This window comes from Nymphaea colorata, chromosome 9, assembly GCF_008831285.2.
Source record: "Nymphaea colorata isolate Beijing-Zhang1983 chromosome 9, ASM883128v2, whole genome shotgun sequence".
Taxonomy (NCBI): Eukaryota; Viridiplantae; Streptophyta; class Magnoliopsida; order Nymphaeales; family Nymphaeaceae; genus Nymphaea; species Nymphaea colorata.
Window position 1 is genome coordinate 19970377 of NC_045146.1, and position 26795 is coordinate 19997171.

Sequence of the window (26795 nt, forward strand, 5' to 3'; positions counted from 1 at the left end):
AGGTTTCACGATCACATCCTTAGAATGAGTTACCATGGAATGAGAGTTGGTTGCTCCACTGGTGGTGATGTCATCATGATGAACTTGCATATTCATATCTTCAGCTCTATCAAAAGTGTCATCACTGTTTGACATATTTTCTTCTCCTTGATCATGGGTTGTAACATCATTCAGCCCCTGTAATGTATGTGCGCTAGTTGTAGCTGCATTGATATTTACAGCATTGGTGTCATTATTGTTTGACATGTTTTCTTCTGTGTGAACATGAGTGAGATGATCATTCTGTCCAGCTAAGGTAGTGTTGCATTAGTAGGAGCATTTAGCAAAAAAGAATCATGAGAGTTATGATTGGCATAGGATGTGAGCCGTCATGGATCGTTATTGAACTCTGAGCACATGGTTTGTTCACCTGCACTTTCAGTAAAACTTGTTACCTCTTGAGTCGAATCCATGGGATGAAAAAGTTTGCTTGGCCTTTTGTATGGAAAAATTTTCTCATCAAATACAACATGATGTGAGATGAAGATTCTTCGAGTTGGTGGGTATAGGCACCAATATCCATTGTGTTGCTCCGAGTAACCAAGAAAAATACATGGTAAGCTTTTTGGTTCAAACTTGTTCTTGGCATATCTACCAAGAAAAGGAAAACACTTGCATCCAAAGCTACGAAATATGGAATAATGAACCTGTTTGTGAAATAATTTCTCATAAGGAGAGGCCATGTCAAGTGTAGGCGAGGGAAGTCTGTTTATTAACCAAGCTGCGGTAGAGAACGCTTCTACCCAAAATTGCATAGGAAGAGAACTATGAAACAAAAGAGTGAGGCCAAGTTCAGTAATAGAATGATGACGTCTTTCTGCCATCCCATTTTGTTCAGGCGTTTTTGGGCATGCTTTATAACGAGTAATGTCATTGACCTTCAAGTATGATGCTAAGTTTGCACCATTAAATTCCCCTCCATCTGTTTGAAAGATTTTAATCTTCCCATCAAACTGATAACATGTCCGCCCTTAAAACCAGAACTTGGTTTCTGTAGATGGTGGAGCTTGCAGCAGAAGAGACGAACAAAAATCAGGTGATAGTGGTTGGCTCAAGTCACCAATCCAATCGAGCTTATAGTCATCGAGCTTATAGTCATTGAATTGGTAACAGATCAACGATCCTCTTTGTAAATTTTCACACAAAAAGAACAATCGTGAAGACCAGGGCAGATGATCGAACACAGGGACAAAAACCTGTAATGCCCTGCATCAGAAGACCAGTTGCACAAAACTCCCCAGAATAGTTGGTACTCAAAAAATCGTAGCGCCCTGGTACCAACTCCAAAAATTTTGAAATTTGGAAGGAAGATTGCCAAGAAGAAGACGATTTAGACGGATCTTTGCTCGACCAAAATGGTGGCCGGAGTAATCAATGCCCGCGTCCAGAAGTTGAGGTAGATTCTGGTTTTGTCGTCGACTGAGAAGGCTGAAGTTGAGGCAAAACTTCCATTTGTTGCTTGTTGAATAAGCAAATCACTTCCAAATCAAGTGAAACTTGGATACAATGAAGCCCAAATCTATATGAACCAAACGGAATATGTCCCATCCTCAGATGACCGGCGAGTTGTCGGAACTGGCTGGACTGTCACAACAGACAGAAACAGAACAGGTTCAGACGTGCTTCCAAAATTTTAGATTTTGCACGACTTCGATCACCAAATTGGTCGATCTTAGAGCCGTTGGATCGGTAACACAGAGAACATACTCCCTGGAAAAGCTCTGTTTGAAAGTTTGTCTGTGCTGAAAACGCTGGTCAATGAAGTGAAGGGCGACAACAACGTTCCCTGTTCCTTCTCTTCTTGACCGGGGCACTCAAAAATTCAAGTGTTCCCTCCTTGATACTTCAAAATTTCTGCAAAGATTCTGGAAAAATCTCCAGACGTTTAGGAGTCGTTTGCTCTTGCTTGACAGCTATATAGATCAACTTTGATAATCTTCAGCGGAAGTCATTGCCATGAACAAATGGAATGTGCTCTATTTCTTCTTATGTTTCACGCATACTTCAAAGAAGCTCTGATACCATGAAAACAAAAGAGATGGAACTCAATTTTAACGTGGTTCAGTACTCTGTACCTACATCCATGGTAGCTCTCAAAAGTATGAGAGACACACTATGTGGATTGTTTAAATATATTAAACCACTGCATCACACGTCTACAACTGGAGAAGATCTCGCCCATATCAGATCCACAAATCACGCCCAGGTTGTTAAGACTGCTACAAAAGATGAGGATCAAGAGGAAAAGTGCGATTCTGTAATCAAATCTAATCCCAACAAATATGGGATTAGCGATTCTGAAATCAAATCTAATCCCAACAAATATGGAATTAGTGATTCTGTAATCAAATCTAATCCCAACAAATATGGGATTGATAGACATGTAAATTGACTATAAAAGAGAGTCTCTTGTCTTGTAAAATCAACAAGCAAGAGACACCTTCCATTGTGGATGTAGACCAAAGGTCGAACCACGTTAAAATCCTTGTCGTCTTCTTCTTTTCTCTCTCTCTTTTCTTTCTTCTTCCTGGCATGTGGTCTTGTATGGTATGAGAGACAGGTTATGGCGAATCAACAAGCAATTCCAGAAGGAGACTCCTACAGCACAACTACAGCATCAACAAAGTCTAGTTTCGACAACTTGAATCTGCCATTTTCAGGTCAGATCTCCTCTGTCATACTTGCCCCTACTAGTCTTCAACATTTTTTATCCATCAAACTGTCTTCTCACAACTACTTGCTTTGGGAATCTCAATTCATTCCTATGCTTAAGAGTTATAATATGATGAGATATATTGATGGGTCGTTCAAATGTCCAGATGAGTTCTTGCCTAGTGAAGATGGCAAAATAACTATCTTAAATCCAGCCTTCTTGGAATGGCATCGAGGTGACCAACTATTGTTAAGTTGGATCATTTCGTCGCTTAGTGAAGTCGTCCATAGTCAAGTTGTAGGTCTTGACTCGTCATACAAAGTTTGGACTACCATAAAACGCATCTATGCTGCTCAATCTAGAGCAAAGGTGCAACAACTTAAATCTGCCCTGCAAAACCTGAAAAAGGGAAATGAATCCATAACAACATATTTTCACAAAGCTAAAGACGTAGCTCATCAGCTAGCCATGGCTTCCAAACCAGTAGTTGAGGAGGATCTTGTCATGAATATTATTTCTGGTCTTCCTACTGATGAATATGGCACCCTGAAAGTTTCGTTGCGCACTCGCGTCGATCCCATAAACTTGGAAGAATTATATTCTTTGCTTCTTGTTCAAGAATCTGAAATTTCAAAGTTGGGAAACGTTGAGGATCCTTCAGCCTATGTAGCCCACTGACAAAGCTTCAAGAATCCCAATTACCGTGGAAGGAATGAGCAGCAAAAAGGGCGTTCAGGAATCTGTCCTCAGGATAAAAATGTCAGTTGCCATGCCTGCGAAAATCGTGGCCACTTTGCTTCTCAATGTCGAACCGTATGTCAAGCTTGCAGGAAATCCGGACATGGTGCATTGAGCTGCAAGTTATACAAGTTCCAAAAAGGATCTTCATCCCTAGAAGCTTATCATATGGAAACCATACCTCAAACAGATGATGGATTTTGGTATCCCGACACCGATGCTACTCATCATGTGACGGGTGACTTAAACAAACTCTCCGTTCACTCAGAATATCGTGGGCAAGATCAGTTGAGAGTTGGAAATGGTGTTGGTCTTCAAATTAAGAATGTTGGTAATGTCTCCCTCTACAGCCCAGCCTCAAAAATTTTTATAAACAATGTGCTGCATGTTCCCACCATCTCCAAAAAACTTCTATTTGTGCATAAATTTGCCCGTGACAATAACGTTGTCTTTGAATTTGATGCAAATCGTTGCTATGTTAAGAATCAGACAACATGGGAGAAACTTCTGGAGGGAGAAAATAAAGGAGGATTGTATCAGCTGAAGTTACAACAACATGGAGCCTGCCAGAAAACAGCACTTGTAGGAGAACGGGTCTCGGTTGGTGATTGGCATAGTCGTTTGGGACATCCTGATTTTAGAATTGTGATGCATGTTTTAAATAAATTTGACTTACCTATTGATGGCAAATCACATAATCAAATATGCGATGCATGCCAAAGAGGGAAAAGTCATGCTCTTCCTTTTACTCAGACATTACATAAGGTTAATGTTCCACTTGATTTGATTTTTACTGATGTTTGGGGACCAGCTGCTACCACATCTATGCATGGTTATAGCTATTATGTTAATTTCATGGATGCCTTCTCTCGTTTTTCTTGGACATATATTATCAAAAGTATATCATATGTTCTTTCCATCTTCAAAACGTTTCAAGTTATGGTAGAACGTCAATTTGATCGAAAAATCAAGGCTGTTCAAAGCGATTGGGGAGGAGAATATCACACAGTTTCCACCTATCTCAAACAAATTGGTATTGTTCACAGAGTTGCGTGCCCACATGCTCACAAGCAAAATGGCAGTATAGAAAGCAAACACATGCATATTGTTGACATTGGATTAACTCTACTTGCACATGCAAATTTGTCTTATAAGTATTAGGACTTTGCTTTTAGAGCTGTTGTTTTCTTGATCAATAGAATGCCAACACGGGTTCTCAAAATGAAGTCACCATATCAAGTTTTGTTCAAACAATCTCCTGATTATAAGTTTCTAAAGGTTTTTGGATGTGCCTGCTATCTTTGTCTACGTGATTTCAATACTCATAAACTGCAGTTTCGCAGCAAACAACATGTCTTTTTTGGATATAATAGCATGCACAAAGGATACATTTGCTTTGATCGAGATATGAGCAAACTTCTTATCAGCAGACATGTGGTTTTTGATGAAAGTGTATATCCTTTCAAAACCACCTACACCAAGTAAACCTCCACTGCCTCTAGTCATTACTATGCCCTCCCCAAACGTACTACCTCTCTTCAACCGTTCCACTCTCACACCCGTGCTCCATTCACCAAATACTACATCGTCTCCACCACCACTCCCTCCCATTCATTCACCGTCCAACATCGTTCAGGATGTACAATCTGAACCTACACCCTCACTTACCCATTCACTACCTCATCCTTCACCGCCAAACCCTTCACCACCCCCTAGACCACATCGCTCTCACCACATGCTCACTCAGTCTCAAACTGGTTCTCTTAAGCCAAAAACCTACACCATCTCCAAATATCCTCTTCTTGCAGTTCATCTCACCCATCTAAGCTCCGAAACCGAACCTCGTACTGCGTCTCATGCCTTGAAGCACACTTATTGGGTTCAAGCCATGAAAGATGAACTTGCAGCTCTACACAAGAATCACACATGGACTCTTGTATCACCGCCTCCCTCTACTAATATCATTGGCTCGAAATGAGTTTTTTGTATCAAAAGAAAGGCTGATGGCACTCTAGAAAGATACAAGGCTCGCTTAGTGGGTAAGGGCTACACTCAAGAACATGGTATTGACTACTTTGAAACCTTCAGTCCCGTCGTCAAACACACTTCTATACGTGTTCTTCTCACTATTGCCATTACTTTTGGCTGGACTGTTCGGCAACTTGATGTTCACAATACTTTCCTTCATGGTGTTCTTACTGAGAAGGTATATATGGCTCAACCACCGGGTTTCATCGATGATCGTTTTCCTCATCATGTTTGTCAACTGCATAAGGCTATATATGGTTTAAAACAGTCTCCCCGTGCTTGGTTCCAATGACTTACTAATTTCTTGGTCACATTGGGGTTCGTCGGCTCAAAAGTGGATTCATCTCTTTTTCTGCGGGTGCGATCTGATTCAACTTTATATATCTTGATCTATGTTGATGACATTATTATTACAGGAAATAATGATACTATGATCAAGTCCATCATGCATACTCTAGATCAAGAATTTGGCATTAAAGATCTTGGCCTCTGCACTATTTTTTGGGCATTCAAGCGACTTTCTCCTCCAATGGTTTATTTCTTTCTCAAGAAAAGTATATGTTTGATCTTCTGCATAAAGCAAATATGATTGATGCAAAACCTCACTGCATGCCTATGTCGACCACTTTAAAACTGTCAAAACACGCTGGGGAGCCTCTTTTCGATCCCACTCCATATCAGCAACTTGTTGGTGCACTACAATATCTTACGCTCACACGGCCTGATCTCTCATTTGCTGTCAACAAAGTGTGTCAATACATGCAACAGCCGACTACTATTCACATGACTGCTGTCAAGCGCATTTTACGTTATGTCAAGGCTACCCTATCTTGCGGTCTTCTGCTAAAGCTGGCCACCACTTTTCACATTGATGCTTACACTGATGCAGACTGGGCTGGCAACATTGATGATCGTAAGTCCACTGGCAGTTTTGCTATCTTCATAGGATCATCTCTTGTTTCTTGGTCTGCCCGCAAACAGCCTACTGTTGCTCGATCTAGCACCGAAGCTGAATATCGTGCTCTAGCTTCCTGTTCTTCTGAGGTTTTATGGCTCACGTTTTTACTCAAGGAATTACATATTAATATGCCACACGTTCTTCGTCTATGGTGTGACAACATCAGTGTTGCCTCTCTCTCCGCTAATCCGGTTTTTCATAATAGAAGCAAGCATATTGAGATTGATGTTCACTTTGTTCGCGATCATATTGCCAAGAATCATCTTCAAGTCCACTATATACCTAGTGCTGATCAGCTCGCGGACATCCTCACCAAGCCACTTGCTCAATCTACTTTTGACAATCTTAGATTCAAGCTTAACGCTCTTTCCCGAGCGTTCATCTTGAGGGGGGATATTAAACCACTGCATCACACGTCTACAGCTGGAGAAGATCTCGCCCATATCAGATCCACAAATCACGCCCAGGTTGTTAAGGATGCTACAAAAGATGAGGATCAAGAGGAAAAGTGCGATTCTATAATCAAATCTAATCCCAACAAATATGGGATTAGTGATTCTGTAATCAAATCTAATCCCAACAAATATGAGATTGATAGACATGTAAATTGACTATAAAAGAGAGTCTCTTGTCTTGTAAAATCAACAAGCAAGAGACACCTTCCATTGTGGACGTAGACCAAAGGTCGAACCACGTTAAAATCCTTGTCGTCTTCTTCTTTTCTCTCTCTCTTTTCTTTCTTCTTCCTGGCATGTGGTCTTGTAAAATATAAGTTGTATGACAATGAGATTTACAATTAACGTTTATCTCTTTGATTTCAGCCTTGGAGGTTACAGTAGCCTTGGAGGTTACAACATTAATCTCCTTGATTCTAGCATTGGAGATTACAGTATCATGAGTGATTTCAGCAACAGCCGTTTCATCTATGCCAGCATGCTCGGTGGTGATTTTGGCAACTTCATTATCATTAATACTTTCCACATATTTGATTTCTTCCTTATTGTTAACAAGAAACCCCTGTGCTGGACATCCCCAGCCAATTATCGAGTGGTGTAAGCTTTCTTGTTGTTTTCTTTTCTTTTTTAGGTTTTAGATTGCTCTAGCTGGTTTTCCCTTATATGGCTCTATTTTTTGGAAGCTGGTTATATGGTGTACAAAAAAATTGTAAGTGAGTGGTATAATCTGACCAAGATACTCCTAATTATTAAAAACATAAGCTCTTCCTGCAACTAGAAGGACAACAAAAAGGCAGTGTCCAAAAAAAACATTTTATTTGAAAAAAAATCCTCAAAATACCCCGACTTCCTCCTTTTTTTTGTGCATATTTCTTGTGTGCACCACCATGGTGCACGCAACTCACTCACCTGTTTTTTGTTTTTCTTGTTGTTGTAAAGCTAGCTCTGGCCACATAACTTTGGTTAATAAAGGTGGGGGGCCATCTTCCAACATGGCCATTTTTTATATGAGTACTTCATGAATTTACTCCAAAGATATGGAACCTCGGTTACTGCTAAATCTTGATGCCCCAACAGTATCTGGTGGGGCTTTAACTTGACATAAAAGAAGGTAGATCTGCATGTAAAGCTTGGAAAGCTAAGGTAAAATCTGAAGGAGTGGGTGGTCAAGCAGGCATGTTTATCCTTGCAACATCAGACCCTTCTCTCTCTTATTGTATTAAATAAGGCCTTTGAACAATGGAGAAAAGAAAGAATAATTAAAGATAAGCAAATATAATTCAATTCTCGTGGGACTCAAGCAGACAGTCTGACCTTATAAGGAGAAGGGTAGAAGCCACGAAATCTCACGTTGCCTTATGTCTATATGGGTGGTGGGAACCATAGACTTTTGACATGATTTTCTAGCCACATCAGCAAATTCTCAGCCGCATGGACTCTACATTTCTACGAACTACATACTCGTCACCCAAACACACGCCTTTTGAGTTTTCCAATATCCATGTACGACCCACCAGGTTGTGCAGCCACAGTTTGAAATTGTGCTGAAATTTTTCTGCGCATATATTGATTGACGTGAGAATGGGCCAGTGCCATTGTTTCCTCGATCGGGTAAGGAATTGAACACACACACAGTCACACACAAAAAGAGAGAGAGAGAGAAGAGAGAGAGGCAAGATTTCGAAACAATGATCAGTGCTTTTACTAGAAATGATCAATTGAAGGTAACGGCAGAGCTCGGAGATGAAAAGGAAGAGGGAATATTAAACCAGCATGTCGGTGGCTTGATTTGGCAGGGTTAGTTGTGAATCAATGTCATCATCAACATGAGTGCTGCCTCCAAATGACGATGGTAAGCACTGCTGACTTTCTCGACTATTGGCTGCATTTTCTTGTGGCTCACTAGACATGAAATCATTCCACGTAATTTGTTTCGCCTTCTCCAGTTATTATGTTCGTTGATTTTGTTAAATTTACACTTTTAGGACAAATCAATCCTTCTGCTCCTTCAGAAATGTTACATAAAAGTGCATCACCAAATAGACCTCATTATAGCTTTGCCTGGTTGGTGGATCTACCACGTAGAACACCATGGTGCGTTTTGCTCGCTATAAAAGAGAGACTCTTCTTCACTCAAGAAAGACTACAGAATTGGGTTTTCGTTTAGCCTCTCGTCGTAGAATGTGTAAATTGGACTTGAACGTGGACCTGAAATGTACATGGTAGCATCATTTGTACCAGGAAAAGAAGAATTTCAAGCCAACTATTTTACTTCCGATAAAAAATTAATTGAATCATTCCTTGACTAGGATACACTACCAAGCCAAGCAAGAAAACTCATTGAAATTTATATATAGATCTCACTTGAATATAATATATCGAAATTATATATAGATCTCACTTGAATATAATATACTAAAATCAGATATCGGACTGTTTGATCACTTCATATATCTACGTGCAACCCAGCGTATTTTTGAGCCATACTAGAAGCAGTGGTATTCTTCTCTTGGAAGGTTCTTATGTCTACTCTTGCCATGATGCACGACTCATCTGGCTTGGCCTACAACCGTTGCCTTGGTTCAAATAATGGGCACAATTCTTGGAACAAAGAATGGACGGGATTCCATAGGCCTTGATGAGGAAGAATACATTCTATATGCATAAAGCTTTCCACTTCTGAGGTTTTGGTCTGAATGCTCGTGTGGCTTAGAGAAGTAGAAAAACTAGGTCACATACACAGCTATTATGAGATGAATACCTAATATGTTTATTGGCAAGTGAGAATTCCTTTAATACAATAAAGCACCATGGAGATCGTTAATGCGAATCCTTCATACCCCTCGTGATTAGGCAAGAAGCCAGTAACAACGTCCATCAACTTTTATCGCTTATTAAATTGCTTTGAAGGGCCGATAGGTGCCTAAAATTATCAGACGATAGTCCTCCGACCGTGGTGATCCAAAGCTGAAGATTCTGGCAATCACGTAAACGTTTGTACTAAATGCACTTACGGAAACACACGACATCCTTTCAAGGTTAGTTCTAGATGGTAATGTCTTCCAGCAACCAAGATGGTAAGAATAGAAAAAGAAAAGTTGTTGACAAAAATACCCAATAATGCTACACCGGCTGAAGCAGCATTTAACAAATGGGCACTGTGGGTTGCCCTTCAATGTTACTGCTTAGTGTCGAACATTATTTAGGTAAAAACAAGATAAACGAAGTGGAATAAACTACAAAGACAGAATATCCATAAGGTGCACATATATATATATATATATATATATATATATATATATATAATGTGAGACTGAGGATTGAGGAGGATGTCATACAGATGGAGAAAAGACAGCGGGGACCATGCCTTTAGTCTCCGATGCAACTGCAGGTGACCCTTAGAGACAGGAAAATCAATGTATAAGACCCAACAAGGAAGCAAGCAGCAGTAGCCAAGTAGATCTCCGCACAAGCCCAGACGATGATTCCAAAGCATTGGAGCAATATGTCTAAGAAGGTCGCTGTCTTTTCTTAGCCCAAACAGTGACCAGCAAAAATCCCATCAAAGACATGATAACAACCTGTAATTAACACACTGCGTCAAACTTTTTAATGAACAAGAGACTTCAAGAACCAGACCACTAAACGGGACCGAGAGTGAAACCAGGTGAACCCTCATCACCATGCCTAGCAAGGCAAACCCTATGAGATGGCAGCCTTGGTTGAGAGTCCTCATTTTCACACCCTAAGCAGTCTCTCTCTCTCTCTCTCTCTCTCTCTCTTGTGGTATGGCAAGTTATGTAGACCAAACTCCAATAATTGAAGTTTCGGTTAGAGGGAACTCGACATAATCACGTTTCGACTTAAGTTTCTGAAGAAGTGCATCCGCCAAGCCTGAGAGAGTCAGACTTGAGTCCAATAGAAGGAGCCCAAAAATTTGACGCAGGGGTACACCTTCTTGACATAGCGATGCATATAGTTGAAATGTGGTTCTTCAGTTATGGTATTTTTTCAGCACTGACCTATTTCCAGGTGTATTTAACTGGCCCAAAACCTAACCCATTTATATCTCCAGGGCTTGGCACGGTCTGCTGCAACCTTAAGGATTTCCCCAAGGTTTACACGTTTCCCTCAATGCATTCTGAACATGATCATTCTTTCATAACTTTCTAATTAGCAAGGTTATCCTCTTCGAAGGTAAGCTAGCCCCTTTCTGCCAAGCGTACCAAAGATTTATGTCACTACTTTGACATGCCGATATTGGACAAGAGAGAGAGGGAGAGAGATTTTATACTGATATTGCTGGTGGCACCCCCACAAGAGGATCCTGGAAAAATTTGTTGGCTAATGCAAGGGCAAGTAGGCTGCTCTGCATCCCTGTAAAGGAAAGATTAATCAAATTTAACTCTTAGATACCTAGCACATAAGCAACACAAGAATTTGCTAACCTGTCTCAAATGACATGGTTCTTCGAAGTGCTGCCACGTCTGGTGCTTTATGGAATGCTAAATCGGTTAGAACATACCCAGAAATGAAAGCTGAAGCGTGAAATCCAACTATAAGCAATAAAACCACCATCCCGAAAGGAGAAAGAATGGACTTTATATTTATGGCCAAGGGTGAACCAACACAGAGAGCTGTTACAAGGACGGAAAGAAAAGGCAGAAATGGCCGAATTGTAGAACAGACCCCCGGAATGAACCTTGCAACCAAATGAAGAAAGAGGAATCTCATTAGAAAATATGTTCGGCCCCGCTCCTGTTATGAGGAAGTTTTTCTAGACAAAATTGAAAGATCCAAAATCACACCACAAACAATGAATGATTTGCAAAATGAAGTATGCTTCTCTTGTAAATATTTTTGAGGTCTGTGCTCGAGTACTGATTTGAGGCAGCTCCTTACTTACCCCACCCCACACCCCGCTACAAAACCCCCTTAACAGCGCTGGTTTTTGCTTGCTTACCCTTTTCCTTTGTTCTTTTGTAGTCAGGCTTATGTTCCAACAATCTATTGGACTTTTGCGACGCTATCAATCTATTCTCTCTCACACCACAAACAATGAAAAAGATGATTGCAATGGCCATGGAAGTAAGGTTGAAGAAATTACCTATTTAAAAGTAGCCCTGCCGCGATAGGTGCAACCACAATTTGGATAATACTGGACATCATTCCTTTTACATCCACTGGCAACCGCTTCCCTATAAGTAACAGGGATAAAATTGGGGTGATGAGAACCGCGGTAGCAGTTGAGATAGATGTCATAACTATGCTTAAGGGAGCCATAGATGGGTCTGTAAGAAATGTAGCATAATTAGAAAGTTGTGCACCACTAACACAAGATACTAACATAATTCCTGCACCTGCAATATATCAACACAACTGTTTAGGTTCTACAAATTCCAAAGATGGAAACAAATATGATAATCTGAGTATAATCACCTATGGGGTCTGGGAGATGGAAAATGCCGACTGCCATGGTCCCAAAAAGGTAACCAAGAGTAGGTTTGACAATAAACTGTCCAGCATATCCAGCTGCAATAGCAGCTGGCCTTGCAATTGCATCAATGAAATCCTTTGCACTAGAATTGACTCCAACGGCAAACATCAAAAATCCCAGAGCTGGAGCATAGTATCTAAACGTTGGTATACAGGACTAATCAACAAATTGAGCATTGACAGTTCACATCTTTGTGTAGATACAAAATACATACGACTTAAGAGAGATTTAACGTAAGTAATTTCAAGCTAGGTAAACATGACATGTTCTTTCTATTCTTTATATATCTAATAGAAGGAGAGACTTCTCCTATGAAATAGTTTATCATTATCATGATTTGTTACCCCATTTAACATAAAAGCAGTTTAATCATGACCATGCATCTATGTTTTAATTCTCATCCTAAAGTACAAAATCTTCACTTTTAGATAGTGCTATTAAAACTCCAAGTAGAAAGTTTATGTGGTGATAATGAAAATAATTCTTCAAGTCGGTGCCCTGTGCAATGCATGATTCACAACCCATGATTAAATATAGTAAATCAGTAAAGAATGCTTTGTCAACCGTTTCTAAAGTCTAGAGTTAAAATTATGATATTTCAGCATTAAAGTTGACAATAATTTTCACAAAGGGTACAACTTGGTATCCTACATGTTGAGAAGTTTGCTATTTGCTCCAAATGCTTTCAGAGTGCAAACCCCTGTGTTATGTTAAATGCCATAATCAAATGTGATAAATTGTACCAAAACAAGTGGTGCATCCTTCCAAACAACGTACCATTTGGTATTAGATGGCCATTTCACAGAATTCTAACAACAGTAGAAAGTTGCGAGCCAATTATGCGTAAGTCATAATGAAGACCAAGACTGACATACAAATAAAAAATAAGATCCTCTCGAGGGCAAGAAGCATCGTTAGCAACAAGGTCACGAAGCAACTAACAAGAGATATCTTCGTAACACGGTTACAGCATGTCACTCCAACCGATCACATAATGTTGTAATTTGACTGTAGATGGTTAGACAAAAAGCCAAAGATAAGGACGTGAACATAAGAGGAAAACCCGCAAACGGATGTCTGACTGACCATTACCTGGTGGTAAACCATGTGAAAGAAGGTGGATACACAAGTGCCAAAAATGTGCTCGCTACAACAGCATGAGGCAGATAGGAATTCGCAGTTTTTAAGACTTCTAGAACATGAAGCTCGCTTTTATCGATCTGCGGCAAAAAAGTAAGTGGTATATAATGTTCATACGTTATCATTCAAGTTTACAGAGATTATACTGGTAACCGACTTAATGACAATTCCACATTTTGACTGGGGAAGAAAGGCACTGCACAAATCCGCAAAGTACGTGTAGAGAAAATAACTCGACGGAACAAGTACAAAAAGGCAACAAGTATGTATCTGAAACTTGAGATTTCTTTGTCGTGCATCATTTTCTACTTGGGTGCCCCAATATAAGTACAAGGGGCCATCTTCTTGACAGAACGTTCCATGACCAGAAGGAAATTGCAGCCTCTCATTGGTCTGGCAACAGCATAAATCGTAGTAAAAAGACAAGTGCTTGGTCGCACAAGAAAGCGTTTGCGAGTGAAATTTCCCACTCGTTGACTTGGAAAATGATTCATAGACCTTCCAGTGGAATTGAAAAAAAAAAAAAAACAGAACTTGTCCAGCAGGAGTCAGAGAAAAGCGGCATTAAGTACAAAATCCTACTCGTGCAGCAGAATGGACAAAAAGTAAAAAATTAAATCTTTTTTATATAATAAGAACGATCTCGTGAAATTTTGTAATCATAATTTACAAAAACAGCTAATATTTTGACTTAAATTCAGAAAACTTCCTATTGTTTAAATTTACAAGGAGGCGCCTGATGTAAATAACTAATTCACATGCAACTGCATCTCCAGATCTCCTAACTTGAATGGCTTTATTGTTGATCATAATCCATACAATGGTGAAATTGCCCCTCACGAAAGTCCGCCCCCTCCCGTACCGCTTTCTTGACAGAAAGGCTTTCCTTTCTGCCATGAAAACCTAGGATAGCTTCCGAAGAAATCTAAATTAAAAACTTTTTTTTTTTTTTTTTTTGCATTTGGCAATGAAGCCGTCTGCAAATTACCTCATTAACCTAGCGGAGCAGGCGATGAGTGGACTTTCTAACTCAGACGGCTGTTTGTATGTAAATCTGGCTCTTTCTGTAGATTATTGCCAGTATATGCTATTTACCAGCATGGTCGCGGCATGCTGCCGAGACAGGCTTTGGGGGCTTGAGAACCTGTTTCGTGGAGCCAGAAAGAAGGTCACGGAAAGAAACAGGCGGGGTGGGCAGTTTTTACCTGAGAAGGGAGAGAAGGTTCCGCCGGCATCGGCATCCCATCCGACGTTGGAGAAAAATCGAACCCCTTCTCTGGTCGACATCTCATGGACAGCCCAACCCCCTTCCCTACAATCCAAGCCGACCTTTAATCCGTAGATCCCCAATCATCATTTCGCCCTACACGGAGAAAAGGGAGGAAGCAAAAGCAAACGGAACAGAATTTAGAAGAACAACTTACGAAATTGAGACAGGAAGGGAGACGCAGCATCGCCTTCAGGAAAGAAGAAGAAATGGAAACAGAAAAATAGGGTATTAGTAAACATGCAGAGAAAAAGCGAGAGAGCAATTAACATATAACATGATAACAGTAGCAGTTGTATTTTAACAACCTAATGAGGAGAGGAAAGGCTTGCGGCATGGGCGGGCAGTGGAGAGGAAGGAAGTAGGTCGTGGAGATCGGATTGGAGACGACGGCGTCGCCCAATGCGAAATCGGATTCCCGAGACAAGCGGCGATACCCATCCGCAACCAAACTGAGAAAGATGCAGAAAGAAGAAGAAAAGCGCCACGGGCAGGGAACATAACTCGTTTATTCAGGGGCGCCCTATCCTCCGACGTGGCGGATCTTTTCTGCCCTTTTCCGGCGGAGGAAGGAGAGGGGCTGCATTTTTGGCGGACGTACGTCGGTATCTCGGTGTCTTGTTTTGCTTCTCGGGTTTGACTTTACTTTCGTTTCATTTAGAAGACAAGGCTTCGTTTAAAGGAAAGGATTTGCCTTCACCAATCACCCTTAGTTGTTACTCCTGCGTATTATAAATCAAGCAAACCTCCGTGGCAATTTATGTTACTGCAAGGAGTAGTTCCATGAAACGAATAAGCAGGCTTGTGTGTGTGATTTTCTCTCCTTTCCACACTTCCCCTTTAGGAGGTTAACTAAACCCCTCAGGGTTGAGGAAAGCTCAAGCTGCAAAAGTACCAAGGATAGCCTCTCCATGTGGCAGTGGTACACCATCTGTGATCATAGAGTTAAATAAATAATTGTTTTTCCTTATTAAGGTTAATAGATACATATAAGTCTTTGCCGAAATCAGGCCAGATGAAAAACTCGGTCAAGAAAATGGCAAGAACAAGTTGGAACTTAATCCAGGGAGTTCACTTAACAACACCAGTTACGTTGCCTTGTTTTCACCCGCGCATGCTTAGATAATAGGTCCATCTTCGAGGGAAATATCAGACTCTAAGTTCCGATGCAAGCTTGAACGTTAGGCCTTCCAACCTTCATTAATAACGGGCTGAACAGCTGTACAAACATAGCTTCTGCTCACCAGCTCCATCTAGCAAAAGGACGTGCAATGCACCAGAAAATACCATCGCACAAAAAGAAGACGTCACGATACACGTTACTCTAAGTTGGTTTTTGTTTTTCTTATTATATATGCTTCTTACATGATTGATTTGTAATTTCATTGTGCTACGATCTGGGGCCTCCACCAACCCTAAAAATACATGACATGTATACATGAACAAGGAGTTGCTGACTTGAACAAATCTTTCACTTTTTCTCAGTTTGGCCACTATCTACGCATCACATAGTATTACTGTCTAACCCATTTAGCACTGTTGTTACAGTTTCTGCTGCTGCTTTACAACCATTCACGGCGGGAGCTGCGAATTCCTAATTTTTCAGGTGGAAGGGACGGCTGAAACTTCACCCACCCGTACATCTTAAATCAAACTGGAAAAAATTTCTTTGGTTGCTGCTTACTATTAAAAAAAAGAAAAGAAAAGAAACCCAGTTTATTTTCGTTAGTAATATATACGTCTCACAACCTTATAATTTTCCCAAGTTCAAATCTCAACACAAAATTGTGCTCGTGCATGTCTTCATCTTTCTTTGTGGTTCCCCATAGTCCAGTAGCGGGTTCAATTAGATACATCAAGTAAAATTTGCACCAACTTTTTTTTTTTTTTATTTCTAAGGTTACTTAGAAAATAGGGAATTTTCCGATAATCTCCTCAACTAGAGAAATCAACCTTCATCGCAGTGAGCGTACACCGGTCTCAAACTTTTGGACCTTTGGTCCCAATCAACTATAAGCAGCTAATCAAAGTATTCCCAGATGAGGCGATCGTGTTAATATATATAAGACGGTCGCAACATTTATCGTCGGAAGTACAATTGGCAGACACAAAGCAAATACATTTAAGTTTCTTGCTGTGATAAAGATGTTAATCACATGAACGAATTTATTTGACTCGTTGAAAAAGAGAGAGATACGTCCGCCGCCTAATGTCCACAATAGTCGGAGAGTTTGGTTTTTGAAGTTGGCTGCAATCATTTTACGAAAGAGCTCCATGCATGATTCATGCTAATTCGACCCGCATGGGTGAAGTTAGGGCATCTTAATGTTGGTATTCATGAACGTCTAATTTTGTGCCCATGGTATTCTCTTTCGGACCCTATATACGCTTCACGTAAACGGACCGACTGGGAATTGTGTGTAGTGCCTACAACATTGTTGAAAACTTGTCTCAGTAATTGGAAAATCAGCTAGACATACCAGAAATTTATATGCTCACCTCACCTCATAGTTAGTTTCAGTTTGGACTCCAAATGTATACGACTGGTGGTATGAGACATGGGTCTCTGAATCCTTCATGAGTTTTGAATGTCATTCACGTAACGATAATGATCACTAGGCCAATTATTTTGAGATGTTACAATAAAATCTTGTTTCAAACTAGTGCATCATATTGCTGAGTACTTGATAAGATAAACGGATATATAAGAGTATTTTCTCTCTACTCTTGATCACCATTAAGAGAAATTTGAAAGACTGCTTGTTACTTTCCCGAGCATGCGGTGATTTTCATCCTGCTGTTCCTTTATATGCATCACGGCAAGATGCCTGATTAAGATGGGCCAACTCCTCTGTTGTCGTAACTCATAAGCATCTTGAGCAGAGTTCTTCAGTGCATGTTTATGTAATTGGACTTGCAATAAGATGTGACATGGTATACCGCGAACTGTCTTCTCTCAACAAGCATGAAAGAAAAGGTGACTCGTTATTTTATTCCGGTTTTAAAAAAAATGATGACGACCTAGCTAGCCATTTAATAGTTTCTCATTGTCATCATCACGTTTTGTTAAAATTGGGTTTTTCTATGTTATCTAACATTAAAAAAAAAGCTGTCTAACATTTTTTTTTTTTAAAAAAAGGCTGTCTAACATTTTTTTTTTAAAAAAGGGCTGTCTAACATTTAAAAAAAAATGTGAGGGAGCATTTGGATGGCTTTCAAAAGATTTTGGTTTTGTAAAAACTTTGTTAAATTAGTTTGGATATTTAGATGACAAACCAAAAATTTGGTTTAAAGACAAAAATGCATTTAAACTGAATAAATATGAAGATGATATAAAGGCTCGTAGGCCCCCTTTATTTCCTTACCTTTGGAGTCTTACACCATGTGATAGCAACAATATACCTTACAAATTGGATATTGTGCCTCATCACTTAAAACACATACACATGACACTCACAAAAATCAAACTAAAGACATGTCGTAAACAATCCCCTACTCCAATCAATAAAACGGCATCAACATGTGTTGATTATGATATTACAGTTAATGACACAGTTAATCTTTTGTTATTGTGGATGGCAAGTGCTTTCGGACATCTTAATAATTAAGGATGATAATATATATGTATATATATATAAAAGAGATGCGTCAGTGAAAATTAACCCTCTGCAGACGCCTCCATCGGTGGATGGCAATGCCCCCAATCATGTGCTTTATAAGTGTTGGCTGTTGGTTTTTGGGCAGCAGGATTGCGACAGACGCTTCTGTCTATCAAGACATTTGTAAGTGTTGGCTGTTGGTTTTTGGCCAGCAGAATTGCGACAGACACCTCTGTCTATCAGACCGATTACCAGGCGATACAGATATATAAATGGAGTTGCCCATTAAGACTTAGAATCTCACAAAATACCACCACCTCTTTTTTTTTAAAAAAAAAAAGAAAAAGAAAAAAAAAGCTGAAATATAGTAAGAAGTTATTGGCCGCTAGCCTTCCATTTGGCAGTTGGATTTTATCACTTTCTTTTTTATATGGAACGCTCAATTGTGATAAACTTAGTAATAATGAAAAAAAGAAAAACGAAACCCAATAGTTTGATTTGTCTCCCAAAAAAAAAAGATGGCGATGAGGTTCTAATAGATATCTGGATTACGTTAGCCTTTTTCTCTTCCTACGGGAAAAGGCTGTACAAATTTATCTTTTTTTTTTTTTTCCAGTGGGCTGTGGATGAGGGCCGCTTGTGGAGGGTGCGGAGGCACAACGACAACTGCGGCCAGCACTGCAATTTGATCGGCCCAACATGTTCCGTTCCGCGAGCTCCCTCCCTCCCTCCCATAACTGGAAAATACGCTTTTGCTGTGCATGTTTGCCTGGATCTTCTTTATCAACCGCACCAAAAATTAAAAAGAGAGAGGGAGAGAAAGCGCATCTCCGCAAGACCTCCGACCGAATCATATGTAGCCCACAGAACCATATGTCAGTTCAGTGAAATATGAGAGCAAGAGCAAAACCATGCGTCACAAGTCAACAATATAGTTTCATTTTTGATTTCTAAAAGAAATTTCCATCGAAGTAGAGAAAAGGTATGTTATAGGGCCTTCTGGTCAGCTGGGTTAGGTTTGTACCCCGTCGGTTCGACTAGTGGGCAAACTTACGTTCTGTTTCACTTTTAATTAATGTAGAGAGAACAATATCAAGGCTACAACATTCCTTGACTTGAAGTAATGTTCTTTCTTCCAAAAGTTTATTAACGCCTGCATAAGCAAGCTCAACTTTAGTTCAATAATTCTAACTTGGCATATATTTATAAAATCATAAAGTTGAGGCCCACGATCTCGAGGTGGCCGCAGGTTGGGCTGGAGGCTGTTCGTCTCGAGAAAATGACCCACATCCATCGTCACTTGTATTTACGATGAGCACAAAAGTTGTGCCTGTGAAAACCTAAAGCCCACGATGCCATTTGAGCACAAAAGTTGTGCCTGTAAAAACCTAAAGCCCACAGAGATAGGTAAGGGCGACGCCATGCTATAATACTGCGGCGCTGGAGGCGGTTGGCCATTGGCAAATCTTCTTCCTTTCCTTGAGTTGGATGGTATGGTTGGCCGCGATGGGCTGACCTGGGGCGCCGCTTTGCGGTCAATCTAAACAAATTAAGAACACGCAAACAGCCCACATGATGTGCTCCCGGTTCGCGCCACGTGAACGCGCCAAAAGCAGACGGACCAAACCAGGGGCCGTCGACTCTTGTTGGCTTTTCTTACGATGCGCTGCGCTGCGCTGCCCTCCATTCGATCGATCGAGAGAGAAAGAGTATCCTCCCTTCCCCTGCTCCGAAATCGAAATGGAGGTCTCAGCATTGAAGGGGCAGTGAGGAGGGGCGTTCAGGACGACACGGTTCCGCCTGAAGGAGGCGTGAATCCATCAATCCCACTCCTGTCCTGACGACTCTTCTTCCTTCCCTCGTTTCCTCCATCCATCTTATTCTCAAACGATGAAAAGGACGTTTATTTTATGACTCTTTCAGCTACGGGCTTCCCCTTTTCTCTGTCCATTTTGACGTTCCGGTCCCACTTTCTGCGTCTCTCTTTTCACGTACCTTCTTGTTTGATTGGCTACATTTGAACTCCAACACGAGAAAGTAGGCCTCTCTCTCTCTCTCTCTCAAGTTGCTCGAATTGTGGCGTACTAGTTCTTTGGTCTGCAGGAGGGATGGAGCACAACAAAAAAAGTTAGCATCTTTTGTGAGGCCTTGTACCTTGTGAAAAATGTATCTCAGGCGTTTCATGTGTGTCCAAGCCTTGATCATTAATGACGAGATTTATGATCCTTGAATGCTTGATTTTGTTATGCGCGGAGGTATTTGCTGGTTTTCTCCTCCCGCCCACTGCATGGGATTAATGGACGATTTCTTTTGCCGTTCGTTCCGTTTGCGTTCGTAACGGCCCTGTGGTTTCTTCCGTGAATCGGCCATGACTTGTCGCATTGAGAGTATAGACGCAGAGGTGTTGGTTTACAAGTTGCAGATGGAAGACGGAAACGGACCGTATATTAGACTGGGTTACATGAGCGATCCTGAGTCGCAAGAATTTGGCAGACTGCAGAGTCCGTCTCCTGTGAAGAAGGCATGCGCAATGTGCTGGTGGATTAAGGTGGTTTCCATTTGCCTTTGTCTGTTACTCCTGTTTGGTGCCTTCATCATTTGGGCTGCGCCTTTACTCATTCAGAAGGTAATCCTCTCTTCAGTATTATTTCTCATTTCTCATTGGTTTCTCCTCCTCCTTCCGTGGCTAGGATGCATATTGAGTTAGATGCAATCAGTTTCGATGCCTTCGGTTCTCGCACAGAATTTCGTTGCGATTTATCTCGTATTTCGCTGTCGATCTTCTGCAGTTTTAACTTACCATTTGGCTTTTCCAGAAAAGCAAGACAAACATTTCTGATAACTTTGGCGGCAGGCTTTCTGTTAATAAATAATTCTTTCCTTCTTCACTTATTTGGAAAGTGTTGCTTTAGCGTTAGCTTCATCATGCAATGTGAAATCCTACGCTCTGTTCTGCGTTATTGATTAGCTCTATAGTCTTGTTTTTTTCAATATTTTTGTGGAGAATGATCGAATTATCGAAATGTAGCATCTCACCTCACCTTAGAATTTCATTTATTTCTGCCCCTTTGTTTCACCTGTATTTTGAGAATTTATGATCTCTTGTGGACCTTGTATATTGTGTCTTATTTATTTCGAGGGCACATACAAGTGTTTTCCTGTCCTTCAGTTTCAGAATAAGTTATGACCTCTGAGACTACGAGGCATGAATGTTGCTTTTATAAGTCATAACCTGCCTTTGGCGCCTTCCTTTTTGCAAAATAGTTTATTTTTTCCGCTGCTTTGTTGCCATGTTTGGAGTATTTTTAAGAATTTGTGCAACTTCTAAAAGGCAATCTTAAATGTGCGCCTAGTTTCTTGAGAATGCTGTGTGATTTTTTGTCAAACATGATTGGCGCCTGTTCTTTTCCTTCTTTTGCTGTCTTTTTTTTTTTCTTTTTTCTTTTCAGTAAAATATGAACTACTTGGCTTAAGAGTTGATTTGGTAGTTTAGTTGGCTTGATTGGAAGTGGCTGTGGAGTATTTTTAATTTTGGTAAATGATGTAGGACAGTAAAGGACAGAAGAACTTAGAAAGGGCCAAGTTCAATTCGAAATAAAGTTTATTAACCAGTGAACCGCCGGTTAGAACACTCTCTAGTCTCTATATACTGAAACTCAGTTTACTACTTTTAAGATAAGCCTAGAAGGCTAGGAGATTAGACTAGTTTCGTTTTAGTTATGTGAGAATTTTCCGTCACGAATAGGTAATGATACCTAAAGCAAAATTAGCATAATAGTTCATCTCCTTTCACATAGGCTCCACTATATCCCTTATCCTTGCTAATTTTGTTTTCTTTTTCTCCTTTATCCACAAGTATTATGATATGAAAGCTGTTATTTATTTGTTCACGTATTGTTTCTCTGAAATTCTTTTTCACCATCTAATGAGTAGGTGGTTATACCAATCTTGAACTGGGAGACTGCCACATTTCGTGCACCTACCCTAGGGCTTCTGCTTTTTGCTTCTATAGCAATATGTCCGGCTCTCTTGTTGCCATCATCTCCTTGCATGTGGCTAGCGGGGATAACTTTTGGTTATGGATATGGATTTTTGCTAATCATGGCAGGGGCGAGCATTGGCATGTCTTTGCCATACTTCATTGGTTCTCTGTTTCGTGAAAACATACATGTGAGTTTTTATTCCCTGTTTCAGTTATTGAATTAGTGAATGTCCTTCACATAATTAACTTTTAAGACCTGATCTGAAATTTTGCTTGTTATCACTATAGAGATGGCTTGAGAGATGGCCTAAGAGAGCTGCACTTGTTAGACTAGCAGGTGAAGGAAGCTGGTTTGATCAATTTCGAGCTGTCACTTTGCTTAGAATCTCTCCTTTTCCCTACATCATCTTCAATTATGCCGTTGTTGCAACAAATGTGAAATACTGTCCATATATATGTGGATCTCTGGTTGGGATCATCCTAGAAGTTTTTCTCACAATCTACAGGTTAGTGGTGCTATGGATAAATCAGGCCTCAGAAATGGGAATCAGTTAATGATTTTTTCTTGCTAGCGTTTATTATATGCCTTTGTTGAAAATTTTCTTCCTTTTAGGGATGTAATTTAGTCATGTTTTAAGCTTGACGCATCTTATGCCTGACAGGCGTTTCCGAAGATCTGCTCACTATATGTTTAATTTTAGTGATTGCTCTCCGGACTTTTTATTTTTTCTGTTTTTTCTTTCCATGTGGCTTTTACACTTGTGAATAAGGTGCCTTCATGCCTTGAGTTTTCCTTTTAGCTACATGGACTTCCTCCCTATTATGCGCTAGTTTCTAAAAAAGAAATACATCAGAGAATTTGAACCATAACCTTATGTGAGTGGGCAAAATTTTCATTACTGAGTGACTGCCTTGAGGGAGAGTGGCTCAGGTACCAGCTTGAGTAGGCTTCATCATGAGACCCCAAGTGAGAGCAGCATTTATATGTATGTTGTACATTTTGGCCTTTAAACGCAATTTTTCATATTAAATTATGGATGATGGACAAGCTGTCCAACTCCAACATCCTGAACCAATTATCTGATGCCATCTTGAGGAAGTGGCTCCGGTTTGTTTTTTTCCATCTCTTATCATGCTCTTTTGGTTTCTACAACATTTTAGATAACAGAAGTCCTTATGTCTGTCAATCGAAAACTAACTGTTATTTACTTTAATGCAACTTGCAAATATCTCAAGTTTTTCCTGTGTGCAAATGATGTGTTGTTTCCTGTTTCTGTTTTTCCATCTCTTATTACGCTATTTTGTTTCTGTGGAAATTTATAGAGGAAAATTCTTTAGGCATGTCAATCAAATACTGACCTTAATCAAAACACAAACTCGCAACTTGCTCAAGTGTTCCTTCACTCAAGTAATGAACCGTTTCTTCCTCTTTCTGCTTTGCCGTCCCTTATTGTGCTTTTTATTTTGTGCAACATTTTATGGAAGAAAATTTTAAGGACTGTCAATTGAAGACAAACCCTTGTCTAAGTAAACACAATTTGTAACTAGCTCAATTGTTCCTGTATTCAAATGGTGTTGTTGCTTCCTTTTCTGTCTTTCCATCTCTTATCACACTCTTTTATTTTCTGCAGCATTTCATAGAGAAAATTGTTTAGGTCTGTCAGTTTGAAGGCTAACTTCACTTAATTAAACACAACTTGCTGCTGTGCTCAAAATCTCCTGCACTTAAAAAATGTGGTTTCCTTTTTCTGCTTTTCCAACTCTTATTACACTCTTTATTTTATACAGCAATTCTAGACGAAAATTCTTGAGGCCTGCCAATTGAAAACTAGTCTTTACTTTTACTTGCAACAAAGGTCATTTTTATCCATCTGCATTTAAATGATGTGCTATTCCCTTGCATATATCAAAGTTTGTGAAGATAGGCTACAATGCTACCACAATACGTGAAAAATCTGTTATGGTAGTAATAATGTTACTGTGACTCATTAAATGAGAAGCACTGAGGAAAAATTGCCTTCAACAAGCTTTTTTTGAATTTAAACCATAGATCAAGTAACTTCACTGCTAAGCCCTCGTTGCGGAGATCTTTCACTTCTTCACTCAGTCAATTAAAATGTCAACTAGAACATCCCTTTGTTGTAGTCTCTTTTGACAGATATTGTCTGGCTCCTAATTGTGTTCCAGTTAACATGATTTCTGATCTTTCTAATTTTATAGTGCTATCGTTCTCAGGACCTTTAACTATTGAAATATGTGAGATGTAATAGATAGCAGCACAAAAAGGCTCCGATGTTAGTTTCATGAAAATTCATGAAATATGTGAGATGTAATGTGGCTTATACAACAAATTTGGTGTTGTTTAGCACACCTGATACTATGCGATATCAATAAAAGCGAATTTCCATCAATTAAACTTGTCTTTCACTAATTTAAGTTGGCTTTATAAAATAAAATGGCTAGAGTACCTTCATCATTAATAATTCTTATGCTCATTAGTTTGTGTCGGCTTCTTTAACTAGATTCAATAACGTTTGTACATGTTTAACTAAAATGAGAGAGCTTCTTTTGACGAATATCTAAGTTAGTAAGGTGAATGTGTTATTTTCTTTAATGCTAGAAAGTTATGCTACAAAAATATATTTCTATCACTTTTAAAGGGCAAGATAAGAGATAATCACTAATTTGGCATTTGGCTTCACAAAAGGACATGGATTTCTTTTAGTTAACCAAGGAAAAATTAGTTTTGTTTCCACAAGATTCAAAAGTTAAAGTATTTATTTTTTGTTGCTAAATTTCCTTATGCCTTCCTGAAGAATTTCCGGAAAAAGATAAGAAGTGACTAATGAAATGAGGAGTACATTACCTTTATCATGAACTGGGGAGTACATTACCTTTATCATGAACTGACTGGCTCGTTTGTATAAAATGGGATTTGACAGATCGAGATGGCTTTGAGCTGAAACAAGCGGCCCCACTGTTTGCAGCCTAGAAAGTTGCAAATTGGTTGTGCTGCCTTTCATCTGATTAATTTGAGTGTGTGTTAAATGCAGCGGGATTCTGATCAGAACCGTTGCAGATGCGTCCAACGAGCGGTATTTCCTCTCCCTGCAGCAGATAATTTACAACTGTCTTGGGCTCTGTGCCGCAATGGCTGCCACCGTTACCGTGACCATATACTCGAGGCGGGCACTTCAAACACTTCAGCCTGAAGAAGACATGGACGTCCTCCAGTGAGATATACAGCAAAATGGATCAAATACCCCAAGAAAGAGACGTGGCCGGATATCTCATGTATGGCCAGGTCAGACATGTCGCTAATGACTAACCTTCCGCAGGTGTGGAAAACCATGGAGGGGTTGCAAGGACTGTATATATAATTCCTTTATTGATTGTTATAGTTGCTTGTTTCTGGAGAAATAAATCTAGTAGCTCTCTCCCTTCTCCCATGCAGCGTAGCTTCGCGGGTGCAGAAGGGGCCAAAAAGATGAGATGGGTTTCCTTCAATTTTCATGGACGCTATTCTTTCCTTTGGTGTAGAATAGAAGGATGTCTCCCTTATCTCTCTTAGTAGTATTTAGTATTTTCCAATAACCGGCACTGCGATAGAGGCGGTGAAAGGCGATACTGCGATGAAGACGGTGCAAGGCGGCTGCATGCATGCTGATTGCCCTTTTTCCAAATTCTAAGCGCTCACCTTTTCGTTATTTTCATTCATCAATTGGGGTTGAGGAGTTGATCACAGAAGACCTGTTCCCAAGGTACCCAAAGGAACCACTAACTTCTAAATAATACTTCCATTTATTCGGATCTCATTCTGTGTTTAATAACTCTCTATCTCTCTCTCTCACACACACACACACATGTCCATTCCGGAAAAAGCTGATATTTGGATTGTTTCGTTGGGGTTTTCTTCCTTTAGGTAAGCCAACATTTATGTGGACAATGATTAGCAAGTTAGTTATGAAGATATGGAATTTTTATGCCAGAGGATTGATTCAAACAATTCTTTATGTTATTTGTGGTATCGCCAACATCATTTTTCTAGTGGCAGTTGTTTTGTCCCCAATATATAGAATGAATGTTTTTGCTGCTTCCTCGCTTATACGGGAAAGGGCAATATCGATGGTTTTGGTTTTGAGTAAAGGATTAAGCAACGCAAAAAGGTTTAGTGATATTATCTCTGACAATGGGTTCTTTGGCGAAGAGGGACTGTGGGTGAGAGTCCACAAACCATTTATATATATATATATATATATATATAGAGAGAGAGAGAGAGAGCAACCCTCGTTTAACGTTGGTAAGCTCGCAAAATTGAGCCGGTCAAATGAAAAACATAAAAATTTGAGCGTCTTTGTTATTCGACTAAAAGATAGGCACCTTTCTTGCAAACGTTTCGGGAATTAAGGGTGGTGGTGTGGCCCTAGAACTAACGTAGA

At 39.9% G+C, this 26795-nt stretch overlaps 2 protein-coding genes across 9 annotated transcripts; one reads left to right on the forward strand and one right to left on the reverse strand.

Annotated features, from left to right (window-relative positions):
- Window positions 1-9881: 9881 nt before the first annotated feature.
- Window positions 9882-15466, reverse strand: LOC116260927 (probable sodium/metabolite cotransporter BASS5, chloroplastic). 5 transcript variants are annotated; one of them, XM_031639464.2, is made up of 9 exons: window positions 15084-15466; window positions 14933-14965; window positions 14714-14820; window positions 13461-13588; window positions 12311-12504; window positions 11979-12162; window positions 11320-11573; window positions 11166-11248; window positions 9882-10452 (listed from the first exon to the last, which is right to left on the reverse strand). In XM_031639464.2, the coding sequence occupies exons 1-9, from the start codon at window positions 15274-15276 to the stop codon at window positions 10381-10383; spliced, it is 1248 nt and encodes a 415-aa protein (XP_031495324.1). In that variant the 5' UTR covers window positions 15277-15466; the 3' UTR covers window positions 9882-10380. The 5 variants fall into 5 exon arrangements, with proteins under 5 accessions (XP_031495324.1, XP_031495325.1, XP_031495323.1 ...); XM_031639465.2 differs by having other exon boundaries at window positions 11979-12231; window positions 14714-14837; window positions 15084-15464; XM_031639463.2 differs by having other exon boundaries at window positions 11979-12231; window positions 15084-15462.
- Window positions 15467-19949: 4483 nt separating this feature from the next.
- LOC116260158 (uncharacterized) lies at window positions 19950-26340 on the forward strand. 4 transcript variants are annotated; one of them, XR_004174047.2, is made up of 5 exons: window positions 19951-21000; window positions 22308-22544; window positions 22645-22862; window positions 25410-25694; window positions 25811-26340. XR_004174047.2 is itself a non-coding variant. In XM_050079660.1 (4 exons), the coding sequence occupies exons 1-4, from the start codon at window positions 20743-20745 to the stop codon at window positions 25381-25383; spliced, it is 753 nt and encodes a 250-aa protein (XP_049935617.1). In that variant the 5' UTR covers window positions 19950-20742; the 3' UTR covers window positions 25384-25454. The 4 variants fall into 4 exon arrangements, 2 of the variants coding, with proteins under 2 accessions (XP_049935617.1, XP_031494143.1); XR_004174049.2 differs by having other exon boundaries at window positions 25410-25660; XM_050079660.1 differs by lacking the exon at window positions 25811-26340 and having other exon boundaries at window positions 19950-21000; window positions 25344-25454.
- The last annotated feature ends 455 nt before the right edge of the window (window positions 26341-26795 follow it).

Bases quoted from the DNA above. Each gene is read 5' to 3' on its own strand.
- LOC116260927 (XM_031639463.2), bottom strand. From the start codon at position 15,276: ATGTTCCCTGCCCGTGGCGCTTTTCTTCTTCTTTCTGCATCTTTCTCA. The intron at 14,821-14,932 runs GTAAGTTGTTCT...CTTGGATTGTAG, and splicing joins TCCCTTCCTGTCTCAATTTC to GGAAGGGGGTTGGGCTGTCC. The intron at 13,589-14,713 runs GTAAAAACTGCC...TTTTTGCCGCAG, and splicing joins AACCTTCTCTCCCTTCTCAG to ATCGATAAAAGCGAGCTTCA.
- LOC116260158 (XM_031638283.2), top strand. From the start codon at position 20,743: ATGACTTGTCGCATTGAGAGTATAGACGCAGAGGTGTTGGTTTACAAG. The intron at 21,001-22,307 runs GTAATCCTCTCT...TCTAATGAGTAG, and splicing joins CGCCTTTACTCATTCAGAAG to GTGGTTATACCAATCTTGAA. The intron at 22,863-25,409 runs GTTAGTGGTGCT...TGTTAAATGCAG, and splicing joins GTTTTTCTCACAATCTACAG to CGGGATTCTGATCAGAACCG.